Raw genomic sequence first — 24,913 nt, 5'->3', positions numbered from 1 at the left:
TAAGTGCCATTGCTATAGTTATATAAATATTCACACATCTATCTATATATGGTGGCAGCATAGTGGCTAGAATGCAGTATTACAGGCTGACTTTGCCCAGTACCAGGAGTCCGATCCTGACCAGCTCAAGGTTGACTCTGCCTTCCATTCTTTTGAGCTCAGCAAAAATGAGGACCCAGACTGTAGGGGGCAATATGCTGACTTTGTAAACTGCCCAGAGAGGGCTATAAAGCACCATGGGTCAGTATACAGGTCTAAGTGTTATTGTTCTTCTCTCTCTTTCCCTTTCTCTCAGTAATAAGCGCGTAGAGGTATAATAATTACCTAGAGGTGACTCTAGGTGGCTTACAATCAACAAATATCAACATAAAACGTTAAACAAATAATAACACTACATTTTGTTTAAAATTGTTAAAGGAAGGGAGAAAAATGCACACAGGAGGGAGGGAGGGTCTTATCTTAGTCTATTAACTACTTCCACAATAACATGTTCTTCTTGGAGCCCAGGCCAGTTGGCAAATCCAGGTCTTCAGGTCCTGGATTTCAGAAGGCCAAAGGGGTGGCTGTGGACACAATGTCCACCTTGGGGGACACAATGGTTCAGAGGACAGGATCCATAGCAGAAAAGACTCTTCTCTTAGAACCTGTGAGCTGGAATTCCTTTACCAATGGGGTCTACAGCATGTCCTTCTGTGGATCCCATCACCCAACTACCAAGAGTGACTTTCTGAGAAAAGTTGTGCCCTCTTTAAATGATATGGTGGTTGGCATTTAGGAGAGAGTATTGAAATGTTGAAAATAAGCAATGAAGGATTATGATTCAATATGTGTATTAAGAGACATGATTGGTATTATTAAGCTTGATTATACGAAAATGTATGATATATTGATGCTACACTGTTTATATATTGTTGTTGTATTCGTAGATTGAAATAAAACTTGATTACAAAAAAAAAGTTGTGCCCTCCTGCTCTAAATAAATACCATTATTCAAAACTTGCACATAAATACTTTCATTGAGTTTCAACAATTCCCCCCCCATCTCTTGTGTTTTTAAAATAAAACACTGTCCGTAATGTAACCTGAACACAAAGAAATTTGAATTTCACATATGGAGAAACTCTAACTTAAAATGTTTGTTTTGAGTGATGCAATTAGTGAATTATAAAGCCACATAATTTGATAAAACACAGTTGAACAATTCAGTTTAAATTAGAACACTCAAGATATGTTCCTGAGGTATAAAAGTTCAGACCATGATTTGTTTTAAATAATTGTGTGCGTGCGCACACAAAGTGCACCCGAACCGGTGGTAAAAATATTTGAAACACACCATTGCCCCAGTCCTTCTTTTAATTAAACTAGGCATACCCAATCCCTGCAACTGTTTTTCATATGTTTTAGCCTTGAGTCCCGCAATCATCATTGTTATATAGGGCCTAGAGTTCAAGTCTGTTGAGATGCTTCTGGATCTTGAGCTTATCTTCTAGGGTGCTGGCTATTCCTGCCAGTTTGGTATCATCTGCAAATTTAATGAATTTCCCTTCTATCCCCTCATATAAATCATATATGAAGATATTGAAGAGTACCTCAGGGTACCCCACTGCTTCCTTCCTTCCATGTAAATGTAGTTACATTAATGACTATATATGTTGAATGTGGTTTGTCAGCCAGTTACAAATCTATCTGGTGATGATTTATTTATTTATTTATTTTATTTGAGGAAATTATATTTCCACCTATTTGCACATGGCACTCATCTCTCATTTTTCTAACTTACTAAGAAGTGGGTTATGGTCTACTTTGTCTAATGCCTTACTGAAATCCAAGTATGTTATGTTCACAGCATTTTGCTTTTCCACTAATTTAGTCACTTTGTCAAATAATTAAATAAGATTTGTTTGGCTAGATCTGTTTTTAATAAACCCAGGTTGGTTTCTGGTAATAACTTTGCTTGCTTCTAGGTATTCACAGATCTGTTGTTTGATTTTCTTTTCCAGGATGTTCCCAAGTATTGTTAGGCTGATTGCTCTGTAGTTTCCTGGATCTGTTTTTTCTCCCCTTTTTTTGAAAATGGGAACCACATCAGCTCTTTTTCAATCCTCTGATAGTTCATCAAAACATTGTTTTATAAAAACAAGTGCCTTGAGGCATAAAACAATCTAGTATTATGTATACTAATAATCCATCATAGTATATTTTGACTGACATGGAAATACTTGAGAGAATGTATCAGTTAATATAATCACTGCACTGCAAAATGTAGCAATTTCATGTAGGATGAAAGAGAGTGTTCAACCCAGCAGTGCCATTGTTTGCAAGTCTTGTTTTACTCTGCCTTTTAAAATATTAATAATACAGAATAACTTAGAATAATACCGAACAATGATAAAATGTAGAAATTTGAAACTATTATTATACCTATATACCTTTTTCAAAATCATCATCATAGCATTAGTATTTCGTATATTATTATTAACATGCTCTGATGCTAAGGAGTTCTAATCCGCCTCCCCACCTGAAAAGAAATCTGCTCCACATGCAAAACGCAAGCAGAGGAGAGGACTTTTAGTTTTAGTTTCACAGTACCAAGCAGCTTTAGTACAGAAGGGTTGAGGCTAAGCCACGCCCAGGCTCCTTGCTGTCTCCTTGCTCACACAGCAATTACTGCTTCAGTTTCCAAACAGCCCTCAACTCTCTCACACCCTGACAGGACGTTAGCCAGATGAATACTGATGGATGCTGGTAGGCAGAGGCAAAATTTCCCCCCCTTAATTTCCTCCCCAAAAACTAAACCGACCACATAGTTTCGTAGTGAAGCATGGATATCAAGCTGATTCTTTATAAAATATGAAAAGGTGTAAGCACATGCAGTGCTTAAAGCCCAATTATCCTATAATGTAATTGCCTACTTTATCTCATTGTTAATTCACTGCCTAGCTAATTCATCAAAACAGGTTGCAGTAAAGCAATACAGCAAAAAAAGCTGTTTTCCTTTCTCATCTTGACTTCTTTTTTCTCTCATTGATATCAACCAAGCTGAGAATTGATACTTTAGAGCCTGACTCCAGGTAGGTGTTAATTAAAGTAATGTAACTACCAGTTCATTCTCTGCCAAGGAATATGCTCTTGGAAAAAACATGCTGATTTTGAAAAGGAAATGAAACGGATCTATCAAGCTATGCAAAACAGATTAAAATGTCTTTGTTGTTAATATTTTTGCCAGGCAGTCTTCACTGCAACAATATTGCAAATAAATTTTGGGATCATGCTGTTCAAATCACATATATGTTACCTGCCAGAGTGGGTCGTTCTGTTCTGGAAAGAGCTCAAAATATTTGTGAGCCAGCTGAATTGGACGTAGTGTTTGAAGCTTCAGGTTGGTCCAGCTTTGAACAAAACTGGCCAGATTGGCAAATGTATATAACCCTAGTCGGTCATTCCCATAGTTAGACAAGTGGGTCATGAAGATACTGATCTGAAAATAAACACACAAATGTTAGTGACTTGTAATAGCAGGAGGATTTCACTGGGTGGCATAAAGTATATTTCAAATCTGCATATGTTGCTTGTTTATAATGGGCTCTACTAGCAATTTACTTCAATTGCTGTTCAATTGTATTGAAATAACAAAAGAAAATAGCAATTAATAGGACATCTTTGTATGTTGGCACATGTGGCTTGGATCACCAGAAATCTTCTTTTACCCCCATCTCTACCCCTGAAAATCGCTTGCATTTTCTAAATTTCTTAGCCTGAATTTTTAAACTGCTCCCATAATTGAATGTTACGGTCAATCCATACAGTAGCTGCAATGTAATTCTGATGCATTCACTTTTCATACTTTTGATGGTTATGATACCTGTGAGGTAATAGAAACAGAATTTGTTTACACTTCTGAAAAATATAATTTGTCTTCAGAAATATTTCCCTTTGTTTACATCTATTTTTAAAATTCAGTTTGGCCCTAAAGTGAAGGTCTGTTTCATTTTCTCAAAGTTGATCTACTCTTTTAAAAAATCATAGTAACTTATAAGGAGTCTTCCAGATTTCCTTGTATGATACACAAACTTTTGTTTGAAGAAAATACGTTTTCTTCTATCTTTTCAGCAATGTTATTTTATTCCCTTTTGAATGATTATGACTTTTCAGAAAATGATAGATTCAAATCTGAAGAGTATAATGGAAAATAACTTTTTATAAAGGCAAAGTCACTACTTCATTAAGAGATAGCCCTTATCTAATCTAAGAATTTACTGTAAGATTAATCAAAATTAGGGTATGTATTGGAAATAAACAATTGCTCGTGAATAGAGCAGGATCTAATTATAAGACTCTGCTTTGTTTCATTCACTTCTATTTAAACAAAAAATGCCTTTTAATGGAAATGTAAATTAATGCCAGTACTGCAATTACAGGAAAATTGCAATTTAAAAAAATGTAGCAATTAAGACATCATTTGGAAACTCCTATATAGAAGGAAAGTTATTGTGGGAACCATTTCTTCTTGTCAAATATAGGAAGCATAAGGAATTCTCTGCAGTAAAACAACATTTTACCTCAGTGTACTAATTGAGTCTCAACATGGAAAATAAAGGAACATCTATTTCTCCACGTATTCAACATTTATGAGGAAGAACAATTCTGTTTGTACCAATGTGTCCACAACAGTCATCTTTCCCAGTTTACAAATAACTGTACTTAAAGATATTCTGCTGATGATTAGGAAAAGAAAATCTCACTATGATTTATATGAATGGGCAAGCTCTTTCCTTTTAAAAAAACAATTAACTGAAGTTTAGGAAATTTCTCAGAATGGAGAAGTATGGATTTCATGGACTTATCTTTATCTATCACATTGATTGATTGTGCTTGAGTTATCTTTGATAGCATTGCATTCATGCGCATAACTAAGTTCTGTATAAGAACATTTGCTCAATTGATACAGATCTTACTCAGCATGATTACATCTGGATGATTTAAGGAAACCTATAAATAAGATAACTACAATACTATTCCTTAGCAAGAAATGACTCTGAATACGAAGATATACAAATGCATTTTAAAGGAAGCAGTATATGTATCTGCCTGACCTTTTCATATATGTAAATTTATAAACTTCTGTTTCTTCAGAGATGCAATTGTATCTATTCTCCGCTCTTTCTTTTACCACTGAATAATATTTTGGTGATTCAAGTATTTAGCATTAATGATTCAAATGGAAAAAATCACTTTCTGTTGTGTTAACATTATAAACAGCCTTCCTCTGTAGTGCACATCCAGGAGATATGAGAAAGACTCATTGTCTATACATATAGAGCTATCCGAAGCCTGATTGTTAAGTTCTACAGTAGGAATTAGGTTATTGTGTGTAATTGTGGAGGGATTTGAATAAAAAAAATAGACCACTCATGTGTTTCTTTTCAAGAAGGTGGGGATATTCATTAATACATTTTCCTAGTTCTACCAATGTTAGCAAGAAGAGAGTCACAGGGCTTTAATAAAATTTCTATGTGCTACGTTTTTGATGATATGTAGTTTGAGTGTGCAGTGGCTCAGAAGGCATAACATATGAGGACACAACTGATTACATCTCTTGAGCTCCTTGAAACAAATATTTTTTATGCTGTGTACCTGAACAGAGTAACCTGTGTGCATTACACGTTAAAGACAAAAGACGTGGCTGTTTTAAGGAGTCTACTTTGATGTCTTCTTGTATTGAAGTCCATGTCTGCTTTTGAATTGAATTGCATGGCTCTGATGCATAGCTTTGCTTTAAGTGTTTCTTGGATGGAAAGCTAAATTGAAGTCTGGCAAACCTGCCATAATTTAAGAGTTGCATTTACACCATCCTCTTCTGATTTCTACAATCACCACAAGATAGAAGCCATGTGCTTTCCATTTTCACTCCCACACTTCCTGCCAATGTGCCACTTCTTTAACAGTGGGTTTAATAGTGTTTAAAAACATGTCCATCAGTTTGCTAAATTATTTATAAAGCTTTTAGTACATCCATATGGTGAAGATGGAAGGAACTTAGGAGGAATTTCCCTCATGACCTATCCTTAGCTCTATTCGTGCTGAATGCACTTTATTTTATAAAAGGTCATTCATCTTCTTTCTTTCACCCTCTTATGAGCAATGTTTAATGAGTTTTTAGTCTTTTTTTTTTAATCAGTTTGCTGAAACATTAAGACTTGGTGTGAATTCATTTGAAAAAAATAGCAGTATCATGACTGTCCATGAAATCACCTTAGGATCATTTTTGTTCTAGCTCTTTATAAGTAAAGTCAGTAGAAGAAAATTATAATAATTTTAAAATGTATTTTAGAATTTGTCAAGGAAATAGGTGGTAGATACTTTTTTACTTTTTAGATAACTTTTCTTTTTAAAGGTGGCAACAGCCGCTGCATGTGTTTGTAGATGGCATTCTGAAGTGTTGTGCAGAGAGGTTTTTGAAGAATCTGGATTGTAGAGATTGGTATGTGGAAGTGGAAGAGTGTGGCAAGAAAGGGACAAGTTTGATAAACTAACTGTGAGGCTGGAATTTGTTGAAGAAACAGAGAGGGGAAGAAACTGATAGGTCAACAGCTGGTAGAGTGGAGTGGTCGGAAAGTGATAGTTGGAAGATAATGGACACTGCAAATAGAGCCGAGCTGGGTGTCTTGGAGTGAGGAGTGCTGGAGGAGTAATACCTCCTTAAAAAACCTTGGCTCAGCTGGCCCAGCTGGTAACACCTCATAAGGGTCCCTTTCCAGGTTTACAGGAGAAGATGGTCAACAGTTTTGAAGGTGGAAGAGGGCTTTATGCCCCAACGGCAGATAAATTGGTAGAACCATCTTCTAGGAGAAGGGAAACTCTGATTTCAAACCTCCACTGCCTTGTGGTTATATCTATTATTGGAAAAGGTTTCAGGAGTCAACCTCGAGGCAAAATCCAGAGCCGGAGTCCCGGAAGCAGTTCGTGACTGTGTACAATCAAGTTCTGGTAACTCCTGCGATGCAGCTGGAACTAATCGTATCGGCTCTGCCATTCCATTAGACTGTTTAAATGATGTGGAGAGGGGGGGGATCTGCTGCTTGGGTAATAATTTACCCTCCATATTAAATTACCCAGGCGTCAGCTTTGGGTACAGCATTGAAACAACATGAGAAGTGACAGTTACCGGTTTCCTAGCACAATTCCATAGTCTCTTGAGACTGAAGGATGCCAATTCAATTCAATTCACTTTTTAACATGGGATTTACTTAACCAATTTTTAATATTTAATCTTACAGAAATAGATGTTAGAATCTAAAAAGACCAAAAAGATAAGAAAAAATTTGTATTGAAAATTTTATAAGATCGATAAACTAATTATGTTACTATTTTGTGATTAATATTGAAATGTCTATTATGATTACTATTATGATTAACGTTGTATCTCTATTTAAAACTGACTGTGCCCAGATAACGCGCTGGAACAGATACGGAATCTTTTATATGTATAAAAATGTATTAATAAAACATATACGAAAAAAAATAATTAAATATTTTATTTATTTTCTAACTGACATATTTTTGTTTTATAAACAAAACTCAAAACATACATATAACTTTTATATTTCTTCCGATTATCTCACAACAATGTTTAGTTAGTCATATTTCAACACACTTTCAGGATATGTTGCCACGGCACTTTTTATAGAACTCTAAAATTAATCATAATTGCAATACTTACAATATTTACATGAGCTATGGTACTGCATTTGCTAGAATGTTAATTCTGCCGGCCACCAGCAGTTGGATTCTCACCGGCTCAAGGTTGACTCAGTTTTCCATCCTTCCAGGATCAGTAAAACGAGGACCCAGTTTGTTGGGGGCAATATGCTGAGTTTCTATACTGCTTAGAGAGAGCTGTAAAGCACTGTGAAGCAGTATATAAGTCTAAGTGCTATTGCTATTTCCTGTTAGTATTTCCTTTCTTTTTCATATGTGCTTCCTTGATTTAAGGATAATACTTCCTGCTGAGTATTATTTGAACTTTCTCTGTGTCTCCATTGTATATTCTAATTTATTGGGCTTCAGGACAAGACAGTGCAGACAGTTAGAGTTTAGTATTTGGACAGTGGCTCCTTCCTGCCAAGTTTTTAAGGAGTATTTCTGGCCATCAGACCTTAACAAAGATAGTAGCAGAAATCAGTAATTAAATAGTGATGAAACTATCCATAGTTCAACTAGAAGCCCATCTGCATCTCAAGAGTTACTGGGGCTCCTCTTACAAATATAAAGGCAATGTTTGGTAAAGTTATCTAATATTAATTCATTCAAAAGAACTGTAGGAAAAACTTTTAAATATGTAGAATTTATGGCTCTTTATAGTTCACCTTGTTTTTGTGGAAACAACATAAAATCAAAGGATCATAGTTAGGGGTAATGTGAACCATCAAATCCAATTTCCTGTTCTAAACTTGAATAAATCCAATAGGATGTAGTCATCATCTCTTTGATTAATTGTTCCGTCTTTCTATTTCTCTTAACATTAGGAAGTTTTTCCTTAACATTCATGTGGAATTTGCTTCTGTAAATAAAATAAATTATTCATTGTCTTGTATTCTGGGATGTATTATTCTCTTTGACATCCCACCAGAAATTTTATTTATGATTATTCATCATATTTATATGCCTGCCCATCACATAATCAAATGGTTCTTGGTGTCATACAGCAAATAAAATGTTAAAATTATAAAAGGCACCAAATTGAAAAGAGACTGGATGAAGACCAGCTGTTAATTGTACTGAAGCCATCTCAATATTTTGCCAGTTCCCTGTGGTCTCCCAATCTGATGACATAACCTTAAGTGACATCCAAAAAATTAAAAAGAACTAACTTCATTTCAAGGGAAAAAATATTCTATAAAACGCAGCAGAAAAGGTCCTTTAATTCATGCATTACCTTTTCTTGTTTGATATTCTCCTGTCTCTCTGAGGAATGGAACAAACTCATTTTTCTTTGCTTTCTTTCTCTCATTCCTTTCATTTTCTACTACTTAGATTTGTTGTGGAGAATCTTCACTATTCATTATTTCTATAAAGTCAAGTCACCTCAACATATTTATTTCACAACACCCATTAATTTTTGTATCCAGTCCATATGCATTCCTATATTTTTCATCCTATTTCTTTTTTCTCCACATACAGATTTTAAATAATCTAGTCTCATTTCAAACCCTGTCTATTTTTATGTTTTTTTAAAAAAAGCAAATCCTGTCTTCCATATAATAATAATCAGAAACATCTTTTAATAGATGAACTTTTTGCTAATTTAATGAATGAAATTTTTACTAATCAATGAACCAACGTATGTAGGAAACATAGCACAATAGTAATGGGGGAATTTAACTACCCTGACATCAACTGGGACACAAACTGCAACAAATGGGTGATTAAACAGATTCCTCACAACCTAATGCAAGGGTCTTCAAACTTGACAGCTTTAAGACTTGTGGACTTCAACTCCCAGAATTCCTCCTCCAGTCATGTTAGCTCAGGAGTTGAAGTCCACAAGTCTTAAACTTGCCAAGTTTGAAGACCCTTGAGCTAACTCATAATTTCACAACCTAAAAGGTAGATGAGGCAACTAGAGGAAAGCTATTTTGGATTTTATTCTTACCAACACAGAAGAAGTGATAGAGGGGATTGAAATTGCAGGAACTTTAGGGATGAGTTACCATGTCATATTAGAATTCAACATCACACAGACACAAGCAACAGAATGTAATCAAAGCAGTGTCTTAGACTTTAAAAGAGCTGGTTTACCAAACTCAGAAGCAGCTTGGGAAGGATGCCATGAATCAAAATCTTAAAGGGGAGATCAACTCAAGAAGTTTGGGAAACTGCAAAATACGATTATAAAAGTCTAGTCCAGTTTAATACCACTAAAAACAAAACAAAAAACCCAAGAAAATCAAGAAAAAAACAACATGGTTAACAAAGAAATCTCAGACCAAGTGAGAGGGGAAAAAAAAAAGGATAATTACAAAAAATGGAAAGAGGAACACAACTAAGGCACAATACCAACAAATAGCCTGAACCTGCAAAGGTGAAATTAAGGAAGCTAGGGCTTTGAATGAAGTAAGACTTGCAACAAATGTAAAAAACAATTAAAAAGGTTTCTTTTAACACATAAAAAAACAAGAAAAAAAGTCAAAGAAACAATAGGTCCACTAATCGGAGAAGATGGCAAAAAAGTAAAAGCAGTAGAAAGGGAACAGAACTGCTTAATTCATATTTTGCTTCTGTCCTCATGCAGATAGAAAATGCTACTCAATTTACCAAAACCAGAACAATAAATAACAGGTTAGGATCACAAATTAAAACATGCAAAAATAAGGCAAGAGAACAGCTGTCAGCTCTAGACATATTCAAATCACCGTCTCTTGATGGACTATCTCACAGAGTACTGAAAGAATTGGCAGGCGTGATTTCAGAATCATTGAAATTTATTGCTCTTGAAGCACTGGGACACTACCTGAGAACTGAGAAAAAACTGATAGTGTTGCCATCTTCAAAAAAGGAAAAAAAAACCAGATCCAGGAAATTACAGAGCAATCAACCTGACATAAATACCCAGAAAGATCTTGGAACAGATTAACCAAGCAACAAATTTGCAACATCTGGAAGCAAACAATGTTATAACTAGTAGCCAACATAGGTTTGTCAAATACAGATTGTACTAAACAAATCTTATTTCATTCTTCAACAAATTGGTTCAAAATTAGTGGTTCAGTGAAGAGCTGCAGACATAGTATACTTAGAGTTCAGTAAATCATTTGATAAAGTAGACCACAACCTACTTCTTGGCAAGCTATAAAAATGTGATATAGACAGCATCACCACCAGATGGATTTGTAACTTTACTCAGATTGTGTTCAACAGAAATATATCTACATGGAGGGAAGTAAGCTGGGAATAACTCAAGATTCCATTTAAGGTCCAGTACTCTTCAATGTCTTCATAAGTGATTTAGATGAGGAAACTGAAGGCAAACTCATCAGATTTGCAGATGACACGAAGCTGGCAAGAATAGCCAACACCCAGAAGATAAGCTCAAAATCCAAAAAGATATTGACAGACCAAACATTGGGCCTTATCTAACATAGTTAAATACATTTAGGGTTTTACAATTAGGCAAGAAAAACCAACTGTACAGGTACAGACTAGGTGAAACCTGGCCAGTAACTGTGACAGGGAACTTGGAGTGGACAATCACTCAAATATGAGCTAACAATGTGGGGCAGCCACCAAAAAAGTCCGTGCAATTCTAAGTTGCATCAATAGAGAGACAGAATCAAGATCATGTGAAGTTCTAGTACCGCTTAACAAAGCCACAATTGGAATACTGCATCCACTTCTGATTGCCACAATGTAAAAAGGATGTTGAGACTCTGGAAAGAGTGCAGAGAAGAACAACAAGAATGATTAGGAGGCTAGAGGCTGAATGGTTACAGGAGTCTAATCTATTTTGTCTAATCTAATGAAAAGAAGAACCAGGGAAGACACGATAGCAGTGTTCCAATATTTGAGGGACTCATACAAAGACATGGGAGTGAAGCTATTTTCCAAAGCACCAAAAAGCAAGACAAAAAGCAATGGATGGAAACTAGGAGAGAAGCAACTTAGAACTAAGAGGAAATTTCTTAACAATGACAGCAATCAATCAATGGAATAGCTTGCCTTCAGAAGCTGTGAGTGCTCCATCACTGGAGGCTTCCAAAAAGATATTGGGCAACCATTTGTCTGAAATGGTATAGGATCTCCTCCTTGAGCGGTGGTTTGGATTAAAAGACCTTCAAGGCCAGCTCCAGGTCTATCATTCCATGTTTTGCTTATTTCTAGGAATGTTCATTCGTCACAAGGGATCCCATATATCTAATCCCCTAGCAGCATTTATATGGCTTAACATTTATTCAGCCATCTCCCTATCTTTAGTAAACATTCTATTAAGTTATTCAAATCAGTCTTTTTTTTTACCATTTGATATTATTTATTTTATTTACTTGTCAAATACAAATATTTTGGATTATCATAAGTTGATTTTCAGATTTTTAGATGCATAGTAATATTGATCTAATTTTTGTTGCAAATTGTTCACGTTTTCACTTCATAACAGCACATCATACAAAAAGTATTCATGAGTTCCTAGCTACCACAGGTCTAATATTAGTTTAGTTTACTTTATTGTCATTGCACCTCGTACAATGAAATCAAACACTATCTTCAGTGCACAACATGACCATGAAAATAAACACAAACACACATCCTTCACCCTCCACACATTGAACCGAAAACCACCAACACCGCACCAACACTGCACTTATACAGTAGAATTCAACAGAGCTACTGCCCTGGGATAGAAGCTGTTTTTCAGCCTATTTGTCCTTGTTTTTATTATTCTGTACTGTCTGCCAGATGTTAATAGTTCAAAAAAAGGGTTCCCAGGATGAGATGGATCTTTTATATTATAAGCATTCCTTATACCGTATATTTATCTATAAATATACTAACAACCATTTATTTTGTCAAACACCAATTGCAGCTCCCACACAAGGATAATTTCATGACAAATAAATATCTCTGCAAAACCAGACAATTTTAGAGGTGTTTTTATTAGTTTATTTAAAAAAAAAACATTTTAAAGTTCATCTTTAAAAAACCATTTATGAACTTGCTCTTTATAGTCTTTGGAACAAGAAAGTTGAATTGAGTAACACATTGTAGGAAACTTTGCAGACAATGAACATATGTATAGCTTCATGTATATATAGCTTCATTTCAAGAGATGCTTTAAATATATCAGACTGAATGAAGAGTACTGGTGAAAAAGCATTTGGAATTCCCTTTACTTTTTGTGTGATTACAGAGACTTACAGAGATTATAGAGATTACAGAGATTGTTCCTGTATTATTTTATGAATACTGTTAGTCTATTATTTTATGTCCAGTTGCCCATATTGAATTACTACTACTAATAAAAGGATTATTTTTTTAAAAAAAAATCATGTATGACCAAGTATCAGATAGTTTAACTTTACAATTCCTTTTGGAGGTAGCAGTGTCTTGATTCTTGCTGACATTTATTTAACTAATAGAAAAAAGCTCATTATACTTACGCATTCTTTGTCAGAATGTTTTTCCAAGTTAAAATTTATTTATAGAAGGTAAGAGAGAATTTATAAACTGATACATGATGACTTTTAAAATAAATTTATGTATTCTACATTCTAATTCCACCTCCTCCTCCTTCTCTTCCTCCTACTGTCTGTCCGTGTGTCTGTCTCCCTCTTTTTCTATCTGCTCATAGCTAAACATGATATTAAATTTTATTCCACGGTTTTAGAAAACATTGCTTCCAGTAGAAATGTGCAATCATAACGCCAATGGTTTAGGAAGATATGATGCTGAAATCATTCTGCTTCAAAAACGAGAATTGATTCTGTTGCAGTTTTCTATTTGGATGCAATTAGTAGAAAAGTCTCAAGTTCAAAATTTCCATTTCTAAAAGGAGGTGAAAATATGTGCATACTTGTGTTGTAAGCACGCGTGTGAACAGAACTACAAAATGAGACAGAAATAAAATAGCAAGTGAAAATGTCAGCAGCTGCAAACTGAAATGCTATAGTAGGTGAAGATGATTATCTAAAGCAACACTACCCTGTGCTATATGTTTATGAACAATGTTAATTTTAATCAAAAACTAAGGGCGGGTTGCCTTCTTAATCCAGCCTTTAAATGGAACATTAATTATGTTGATTAAGTTTCTGATTGACAAGCTCAACATCTTAGCCACTAAGCCACCACATCCCACATAATTGTAATCATACTGAGCTGCTTATAGGATGCCATGTTATACTTGTATGTACAGCTACATGTAGTTGTACATACAGGTAAGGCATTCGACAGAAGTAGACCACAACCTACTTCTTAGTAAGCTAGAAAAAAGTGGAATAACTAGCAGTCAGCATGGGTTTGTTAAAAACAGATCATGCCAAACCAATATTATTTCATTCTTCAACACAGTGACTAAATTAGTAGACCAGCAATTATACTGTGGACATAATATATTTAGATTTCAGCAAGGCATTCAACAAAGTAGACCACAACCTACTTCTTAGTAAGCTAGAAAAAAGTGGAATAGATAGCACCACCACTAGATGGACTCGCAACTGGCTGGCAAACCGTACTCAACGAGTAGTCCTTACTGGGTCTAAGTCTACATGGAGGGAAGTAAGCAGTGGGGTGCCACAAGGTATGTCTTAGGCCCAGTACTCTTCAATATCTTCATTAACGACTTAGATGAGGGAATAGAAGGGGAACTTACCAAATTTGCAGATGATAGTAAGCTGGCAGGAATAGCTAACACCCAAGAAGATAGGCTCAAAATCCAGATGGATCTTGACAGACTAGAACACTAGGCCATATCTAACAAAATGAAATTCAATGTAGAGAAAAGTAAAGTCCTACATTTAAGCAAGAAAAACCAAAACTACACATATAGACTGGGTGAAACCAGGCTCAATAGCAGTAATTGTGAGAGGGATCTTGGAGTCTTAGTGGACAACCAGCTAAATATGAGTCAGCAGTGTGCAGCAGCACCCCCAAAAGCTAATGCAATCCTAAATTGCATTAACAGAGGGATACAATCAGATCAAGTAAGGTACTAATACCACTGTATAAAGCCTCAGTAAGACCACACCTAGAGTACTGCATCCAGTTTTGTTCACCACATTATCAAAAAGATGTTGAGACTCTAGAAAAAGTACAGAGACGAGCAACCAGAATTATTAGGGGACTGGAGACTAAAACATATGAATAACGGTTACAGGAACTGGGCATGACTAGTCTAATAAAGAGAAGGACCAGGGGAGACATGATAGCAATCTTCCAATACTTGAGGGGCTGCCACAGGGAGGAAGGGGTCAAGCTATTTTCTAAAGCACCTGTAGGCCAGACAATGAATAATGGATGGAAACTGAACAAGGAGAGATTTAACCTGGAAATAAGGAGAAACTTTCTGACAGTGAGAACAATCAACTAATGGAACAGCTTGCCTTTGGAAGTTGTGGGAGCGTCATCACTTGAGACTTTCAAGAAGAGATTGGACTGCCATTTGTCAGAAATGGTGTAGGGTCTCCCGCTTGGGTGGTGGGTTGGACTAGATGATCTACAAGGTCCCTTCCAACTCTGATTATCTGTTTATCTGTTTATATGTATACAACTACATGTCTATATTTGCATTTACAAGGCAAAAAGCAATTGCAAAGACAGAACAAGACAACTCGCTGTGGCCAACTTGCTGCAGCCAACTTGCCATGGCCAACTCACCAGGGCCAACTTGCTGTGGGAAACTTGCCATGGCCAATTCAACAGTTTAATTATTTAAAATAATTAAAAATTATTTTAGTTTTTGTCATTCACATTTCAATTTTGTCCCTCTTTTTGTATCCTTTATTTAATGATTCTATTCTACCATTTCTTTGATATTAGTGTAACTCTTGTCCTGCAGTGAGTTGTTCTCGGGTGAGCAGGCCGTGGTGAGTTGCCTATAGTGAGTTGGCCACAGCAAGTTGTCCTAAACCCTTTACAAAGAAGTAAAAGAATCCATATCTTAGAGAACAATGTGCACAACATTAATGCTTCATGTTAAGAGGCTTTCTTGAAAAAAATGTAAAAGTAGTTCTAAAAATATTTATATTGACAGAAATAAATATGAATGTACATACATTTTCATGTGTACACATGTATTTGTTAAGAATGAAAGTCCAGATTGTAAAAAAGTTTCTACTAAATAATGGCAAAGAGATCTGAAAATGGTACAGATTTTCACATAGGCAGCATTTTTATTTGCACTCCATTTGGGAAATTCACACAGAGTTTAACTGGTTGTAATAGCAGTTTTGGAAGAATAGATATTTCACTTGGTTCCCTTTTATATTTTGCACTGTTGATTCTACAAAAGTCTCTTAAGATGTAACTACAAATCAAGACATTATTTTGTACTTTGAAAACCTATATTCTAAATCATCCAGCCCAACAATTTTCCATTGCATACTAGAGAGCGCATATCAAAGGTATCCCTGTTCACTGAATTGAACCATAATTTTTAAAACTCCACTGAGTGTTGTCCCATCTTCATTCAGTATTTTTGCCTAAAGATAATTGGCCAGTGACTTGTTGCAATTATGTGTGCTATGTTCAATACTTTTATAAGCCTTAAAATGCTATCTTCCAATGACAGATAATAGAGTTTAACTTGGACAATATCTCAGGACACATTGCTCTGGGTAGTTTTATTTATTATGTGTGCAATTCAGTTAGTTAAATTAACTAACATTATCCTATCCCTTAAGAATAATACATGCAGCAAAAGCTTCCCTCACTCCTAATTCTACTTGTATTTATTGGATACATAATTCTTATTTTTCAGAAAGAGCAAAATAATATTGGATATCAGTCTTAATAAAAAGCCTATTTTGTGTTCATCGTACTCTTATCCCCCTAAACTTAATGGCTTTTAGATAGTTTTTCTTTGCACGATAATGAATGCTGATATTGCAATTAAATCTTAAACTGCAAACCATTAGCTGAGTGTTTGCTGTTATGTTTGAATCTGAAATTAAAAATAATCCTTCAGTTCAGCGCTCCCCAACGTTTTCTATACCCCAACCCCTAGGAAATGTGTGATTAATGTTCACATCCCCTACAAAAATAATTGTGACTTGTGACTCATCATGAAAGGACACAAGCCTTAGAAGAGGTCTTAGAAGAGGTTGGTTGCAGTTCTTCTTTCTTCAATGTTAACTATCCATTGGAGTCTGTACCTGTCCTGTTTGTTTGCTGTACCAAACCAGGCCATTACAGGAGCACAAATGACAAACTCAATAATTCCTCTGTAAAACTGTATCAATAGCTCTTGGGGCAGTCTGAACTTCCTGAATTGAGGAAGGAGGAACATTTATTGTTCTGCCTTTTTAATTATGGTTCTAATGTTAAGTGTCCATTTCAAGTCCTGGGAGACTATTGAACTCAAAAACTTGAAGGACTCTATTGCTTGACACCGTGCTGTTAAATATAGCAAGAGATGGTAAAATAGGTGGGGTCCTCCTAAAATCCACTCTCATCTCTAGAGTTTTAAGCATGTTCAGCTCCAGATTTTACAGTTGCACCATTGGGCCCAGTTGTTCAACCTCCTCTATATATGTAGCATTAGTATTAGCATTACATCTTCCTATGCTATATATATAGTATATCAGGCAACAAGGGATCTCTAGTATTTTTGGCTTGGGGCAAGTATGTCAGTGTCTTCCCATGTGATGTTTAAAGTCTTAAGTCATCTATGAATGTTTTTCACCATGCATTTTGGAGGCATCCTTTTTGTTGTTTGGCATCAGGGGGAATCCATCTCATTGCCATCTTGGGAATTTGATTATTCTCCACACACATCTTCAGTGATTTATTAAAAATCTGTGAGAAAATGGGGGTCAGTTTTTCAGCACAGGCTTTCTAGCAAAGAGTCAGTCCTTCTGGTCTGGGGCTTTTCTGATCTTTTGTCTATGAAATAGACCTCACACTACTTTTCTAAGATTGCCAGAGGTAGTCATGGGCAAGGGGGATGGTAGGTATAGAAAAATTACCTACTGTCGGTGTTATGTACTTGTTTTGCATACTTGAAATACTGCACTCCTATTGGACAGATACTGCCACCAAGCGATTGGTGGAGAATAACAGTTCCGATTGGCCACCTAAGCAGCGGGAGTTTTAAATAAGTGCCATTGGTTGCAAGCCGCGAGCAGCCGCTATAAAAAGGGCTGCCGCGGCTCGTCTTTAGTTGAAGTTACTGGTAGTTCAATAAAAAGCTGAATTCAACTCCGGTCTCGAGTCTGCTTTTGTTCTGGCGATAGAACAGTCGGTATATCTGAGGTGGAGTAGGTAGAAGTAGATGACAGTAGAATAGATTCAGGTCATCTTTCCAGTTGACAAGTCTCTTCAGTAACTGAGGGAATTCCGATGTAGCCAATGATGTAATTTAGGGTTTTTTCCTGCAGGTTGCAAATTGGACTCTATTTTATGGTGGTTCTGCTCCTTCATGAATGGATGGTTCTTGTTGTGTGTGTATGGGGAAAAAAGCAGTAAATCACCAGGCATCCCAAATTAGGTGTTGCAGGTCCAACCTTCTCTCTGTCTTTATTTATTATCCACATGAAGCTGCTATGGAAGGTCATTCGGTGGCTTAGAGCAGGGGTCTGCAAACTGTGGCTCTGGAGCCACATGTGGCTCTTTTGGCCCTCTGCTGTGGCTCCCTGTTGGCTGATCCCACCACTGGCTGGTCTCTCCCTTCCCCGTCACTCCATATTCCAGAGCAGGAGGGAGGGAGTGACATCGAGTTGGCCACACCTACCCAGTCACACCACTTCCTAAATTATTGGCTCCCGGTGCTTTCTTTTCTGTGGGAAATGGGTCCAAATAGTTCCTTGAGTGTTGAAGGTTGCAGGCCCCTGGTTTAGACTAAATTGTCATGAATCCACTGGTGATAGCCAGCACTGCCTCTGTTATCCCAGGTCAATTGGTAGATGAATTGGGGTTTTTATTTAAAACCAGTTGGTATCTGGAAGCTGTACAGATGATGAAAGAGGCTAAATCTTAACCTTAGCAACTTACAATGCTGTTGATTCAGAGACTGACTAGAATCCAGATTGATATCAATCTTGATAGGGTTGGACTCCCTCCAGAAAGAGCAATTTGGGATTCTCCTGGATTCTGTATTTCTCATGGAACATTAGGGGAAAATTTTTCCAGGAGGACTTTTGCCTTGCTTGGGCTGGTGGCCCAATTTTAAATTTCCCTGGAATAAAAAATGCTGGCAAAGTGCTGGCATATAGACTGTTGTAATGTCACAGAACTGCCCTTGAATATTTGCAAACTGCAACTACTATAAAATGTGGCTGCCCATAACAGTCAGACCTCCCAGAATGGCTGGAATCCAAACAGTGAATTTTTAAAATGTGTTGGAATTTTTTAAGTTTTAAAGGCAAAACACATGCTTCAACTTTGCAGATCTGAAACCATTAGTTTGGTTCCTTTAAAACCCCCAAATCTGCCTCCTGCATAAATTCCCTGCTTCTTCCTATAGTTGAGATGCAGTCATTAAGAAATGGACAAAATTTATAGCAACCCTCTAGCCACTGGAAGTTGCTTTGCCCCTTATTAAAAAAAATCCTTACTTTTTCACCAGCAATGAGTCTTCGGCCAGTCAAAGCCCTGCCCTGCCCTCCGAAGTATCAACAGAATCTAACAATTTTGTCCAAAATGATGACATTAATATCACAAAAGCATTTATGATAACTATCACTTCTTTTTTATGTGTTTATAATGCACTCCTCCATAAATGTCTGCCTGCCCTATCTTAATTAGGCGTACAAATATTGTGATTAAATCTTTTCATGGCAAAAAAATGTCTCTGCAGAAAAGTTTATTATCGTAAATACTGCACTTTAACAATATTCTATGACCAGCTAAGACTGACATACCATACAGAGAATCTGATTAACCGGCCAATATTAAATTGAAGTTTGGTAGGCAGTGGACTGTACTAAAACATTAGAGTGCAAAAGGCCATTTATGTTTGTTAAATAAACCAAAAAGAAAACAAAAAGAAAACAAACAACCCACCCCCCTACACACAGAAGCAGGGGCCAACTCAAAATAAAACACGGGAGAAGATGTTGTAATGCCAAGACTTTTATCTTTCTAGGCTCAAAAATTCACAGAATGGTGACTGCAGGCAGGACTGACAAACCTATAAAATATATTAAAGTGCAGAAGCATCAAAGTGATAACAAAGGCACACATTGTGAAAGCTAAAATTTTTCCATTTATAACAAACAGATATGAAGGCTGGGTGAACAACAATGCTAAGTGAATAAAATTGATTTTTTTTTTCTTTCAGTTATGATACTTGAGACAATTGTTGATAATATTTTGGACCAACAGAAAAACAACAAATAATTTCGTATTACATGAAATAAAACCATCCTGCGGTCAACCCTGAAGCTGGCCTGACTTAGGCCATTTTGAGACTTTATTGCTTGACACACTGGAGAAGAGGGATAGGGAGGAGGGAATAGAGGGAGTTGGGGAGTTGTAGTTAAAACAAAATATGTTCTCTTGGGAACCAAGGGCATTTCTGCAGGTGCTTTGAAGGAGGGGACTGAGTCACTTAGCAACTGGACAATATCTTGATTGGACCATGTGGCTGATTGTTCTGAGAAAGTGACAAACTTTTGCTTTTAATTAGGTGAAAATCACAGGAATATTTGGAGTCTGTTTTTACTAGCCTGTGCCAATATGACATATCTAATAAACTTATTGTTTGAGGAAATTGCCTGCCTCAGAGTTTTGTTTGCTATGGGCACATTACTTGGAACCCTGACACCTGCTCACTGGAAACACTAATAATGAAACTTAAAAATGAACAGGTAATATGAGATGAAGAGAAGATATAGACCCAATGACCCAGTACCTGGAGCTGTGCAAGTCTGGATTGGAGGTGTGATGACCCAGGGCACTGCATAGAGATAACACGAACAGCTGGCAGTTCAAATTGGCCCTTTTGCGCTCCAAATTTCCCCCAAATGCTCCCACATTGCTGACAAGTCCCTGTGGCAGGGTGATCATAAATCCCCTCAAGCAGCGTCTGGTTGCAATTAGTCCAACCCAGCACTGTCTGCCTGGCAATAAATCCCAAATGTATTTGGTAAAGCAAGAGCAAAGCAAGAAAATTCAGGGAGCAAAATATCCAGATAATCCGTCCAGAATGCTGCCCGTGCAAGGATTCTTGACGCATTCAAACATCAGCATACAACACTTGTGGAACTCAAGTGTTTGTTCTCAACAAATGCCCCTCCCCCACAGCATCTCCTTAAGTCTCATTCCCCAGGTGTGCCCAGTGAAGCTGGGCAGAGCACTTTCCTCGTCAGTAGCCTGCTCTGTCTGAGCTGATCCTGTCTTCCCTGCACCTCTCTGAGCCCTTGCATCAGTAGGGGGTGGTTCTTGCCCCTTGCCTGAGGTCTGTTCCTGCCTGCCTGCAGGCCTAACTAATTCCGAAAAGCATTGCCTGGACTGACTCTGCCCTTCCCCAATTTCTTCCAAGGCCAATGGAACTGGCCCCTCGCTCTCTGTCCTTTCTTGTTCCATTTCAGACTCCAACAGGGGCAAGACAGGAGGGAACAGACTAAAGTTCAATCCTGACAACACTGAGTGGCTGTGCTTATTTCCCCCTCTCCCTTCCCAACATCTTCAGTATTCCGTTGTTGATTCTCAGTGGATTACTGCAAAGTGTAACCTGCAGTTTGTAAGGCTGGTTCTGAATGTGGTGGAATGGGAAGGCATTGGGAGGGGGGGGGGGCATTATATGTGTGTCATCCTGCCACTTTGTAAGCTGCATTGCTTACCAGTTGGCTTCTTGATGCAGTTCAAAGTGCTTGTTATCATCTTTAAAAACATATGAATCATAGGACCTGCCTATCAGAAGAACTATCTATCTCCAGTTGTGTATGTTTAACTGGTATGGTTGAGCACAGTAGGCATATCTGCAGCCTATCATTTATATATGTGTAGTCACACTTATCTTTGTGTGCTCATGTACATACATTTTGTTGTGTTTTCCATTGACATATTCATGCCTTGCATATTTGTATACATATATTTATATTTTACTGTTGTTTTGCACTTCTGGTTGGATGCTAACTGCATTTCGTTGCCTGTATCCATGGCAATGACAATAAAGTTGAATCTAATCTAATCTAATCTAATCTAATCTAATCTAATCTAATCTAATCTAATCTAATCTAATCTAATCTAATCTAATCTAAAGAATGTAATCTTGTATGACCCAGGAAGCCTACATACTCTATTTCAATTCCTCTGGAATGAATGCCTCCAGAGATTTGTGTATATATATATGCAGATATGTGTGTGTGTGTGTGTGTGTGTGTGTGTGTGTGTGTGTATGCGTATCTATCTATCTATCTATCTATCTATCTATCTATCTATCTATCTATCTATCTATCTATCATTCTATCCATCCATCTATCCATCTATCTAATATCTAAATTTGTATTTAGGTGAAAGTTCTCCAGAGCATTTCGGACTCAGATTGCTTATAAATTAAAAAAAAGAACAGAGTTTACTCAGTATATAATTCCTGATCCAGATGAATTCTCCACTGCTTAGTGCATTTTGGAAGTATATATAAAAAAATTTAAGATTAGATTTGGCACAACTTTTAGCTGATATTTATTTCAGGTTGCCAGAAGATGAATAACTGATGCATAACTTTGATATCAATAGAAGTGAACATTTGTAGCTTAGGGTTGAATAGTGGGATCCTTGACATTCTCTGAACTTGGCTGTTTTCTTGCACATACTTCATTACCCCATCAGCCAATATCATCAGTGCTAACAATGAAATATTTGCAAGAAAACAAGCTTAGACAGCATCAAAGATTCCACAGAACTGTGAATTAGAAAAAAAATAAGCAATGGCAAACTTTTTGATTGTTGCTGTTCAGACTGCAGATATCGTTCTTTTTGTAGCAAAAAGATTAATTTAATTTAAATACTTTTAATTTAAATAACTTTCCGTTAAATTATCTTTGGACTTATCCTTTCATATAAAATTAATATGAGAAGTCCTGGATCATTGTATTGTAATGTGATGCTAATCCAAGCAGAAACCACAGCACAGACTACTCTCATTTGATGTAGATGTTTCTTAGCATTAACTTTGCCCATGTGATCAATAATTTCCTGTATTATCCCCAAAATTTCACCCTAGGCAGCTTCCCATGAATAAAAACAAAAAAAGTTGCACAGTAAATCTTACAAACCTACAATAAAATTTAAAAAAAACTCAGATTTTTGCGAGTCCACTTGGGGCCTAAACTAGTTCAGCAAGATTCTTGCATTAATAAGAATCTTGCCTTAAGATAATAATATAAATATAAATCTATTGCTGTTATGGAAAACCAGTCTCAATAAATTTATGGTTTATATATATATATATATATATATATATATATATATATATATATATATATATATATATTATATTATATTATATTATATTATATTATATTATATTATATTATATTATATTATATATATTATATTATATTATATTATATTATATATATTTTATATATATTTTTTATTATTTATATATATATATAATGTTCATCTGTGAGTCTGTGACTATACAGAAGCCTGATGATGGCGGATGAGATTCTGCCGAAACGTCGCTACAACTTTAAAAGCACAACTACTATGACTTGGGAAAATACCGAACAAAGCTGAATGCCATACATGTAAGTACCAGCAAAACGTAAAGAATATATATATATATATATATATATATATATATATATATATATGTGTGTGTGTGTGTGTGTGTGTGTGTGTGTGTGTGTGTGTGTACACACACACACACACACACACACACCCACAAAGAGAGAGTCAAGATGCTGTGCTGCCAATTCCAAGCTGTGACCCTTGTCCAATACCTGATTTATTATAGAGAAAATTAAATTGCCATTAGATTGCTATGTCTCCTAGAATCCACTTCTGTTATTGTAGTTATTGTGGTATAACCAAAACATAGAAATGTTAACACATTAATTTTTAATGCCAAATATATGGATATTTTAATTTCACTTACCCTGTTGTCCAGTTTTAAAGGATGATATGAAAGCATGCTTGTCTGAATATGTCTAGTTACCTGAAAAATGTTCATTGCACAAAATGGCTGTCATAATAAACTAAAGAACAATCTAGAGAAATACCAAAATGAAATATGGATAGGATATAGATGCATTAAAATTTATGGAGACTGGTCTGGTCATGATATATTGAACTGAGGAGAGGATGAAGCAAGCACCATGTTGCTGTCCAATTTACCATATTTATCCTAGAAGGAAAACAGTGAGTATTTTGTTTGACTTTAAAAGAGATGGCACTTTTGGGAATCAGGTAAAAACTTGTGTCTGTTCTTCTTTGTGTGAACCTAGGAAGCAATATTGCAAGGCCCAAAGGGCAGCTTAAAAATATAGAAATATTGGTGAGCTTTGGCTTCCTGAGTATTTGATGGGACACGGCTGATTTCATCTCCTGGGAGGAAGGGCAGAATATAAATAAGTTTGCCACTTAAGAGCATAGTGCTTGAAACTTATGTTTAGATATGCATGGAATTCACTGCTTGAAATTGTTATCCGTCAATATTTTTAGTAAGTTGTGACACAAAATAAGAAGAATATTGAGTTTCCGAGTTCAAAACATCATAAATTTTAGCAAGTGGTCGTTCAGGGAAATTGTAAGAAGCTTAAGCAGAAGTGGAAATATGTAGGAAAGGATTAAAGTGAAGCAAAGGCAGGAATAGAACAGTTTCGAATCACACTGTAGAGGTAGTGATAAGCAAGTTTGGAGACACATTTTATTAACAATAAAAACATCATTAAAGTTTTCTTTACCCTGAAATTATACTATACATTTACTAATGCTTAAATATAAGCATTCCATATATTTAAACCTTTCTAAACTCTTTGAAGTCAAGTTTTATTTCACTCCTGAGATACAGAAGTAATTATTTTATTACACAACTGTTTAAAAATAAATTTCACAGCCCATATTTAGGAAGCTTATAAAATTATGACCCACTTGTTTCTCAGAGGTATAATTTTGTCTTTCTGATAGGATACTTCTTGTCTAGAAAGCTAGAAATTGGGCCATCTTCTAATAAAAAAATCTGCAACTTACTTGACACATACAGCAAACACACACACACACACACACACACACAAATCATGACAGAAATGAAAAATTA

The 24,913-nt window shown here is 36.1% G+C and overlaps 1 protein-coding gene across 1 annotated transcript in view; it reads right to left on the bottom strand.

Annotated features, from left to right (window-relative positions):
* LOC113417979 (N-heparan sulfate sulfotransferase 4) overlaps positions 1 to 24,913 on the bottom strand; it is a 155,257-nt gene that overhangs the window by 19,614 nt on the left and 110,730 nt on the right. The window contains exon 7 of the mRNA XM_087963637.1: positions 3,296 to 3,478. Coding sequence (XP_087819763.1) covers positions 3,296 to 3,478 — 183 coding nt within the window. The remainder of the gene's footprint in view (positions 1 to 3,295; positions 3,479 to 24,913) is intronic.

The sequence above is a fragment of the Notechis scutatus genome, chromosome 4 (assembly GCF_049901735.1).
Source record: "Notechis scutatus isolate UNSWTSFEM ecotype Mainland chromosome 4, rNotScu1.2, whole genome shotgun sequence".
NCBI classification, from domain to species: Eukaryota; Metazoa; Chordata; class Lepidosauria; order Squamata; family Elapidae; genus Notechis; species Notechis scutatus.
Note: the sequence above shows the minus strand (reverse complement) of the source record. Positions and strands in the feature narration are given on the sequence as shown.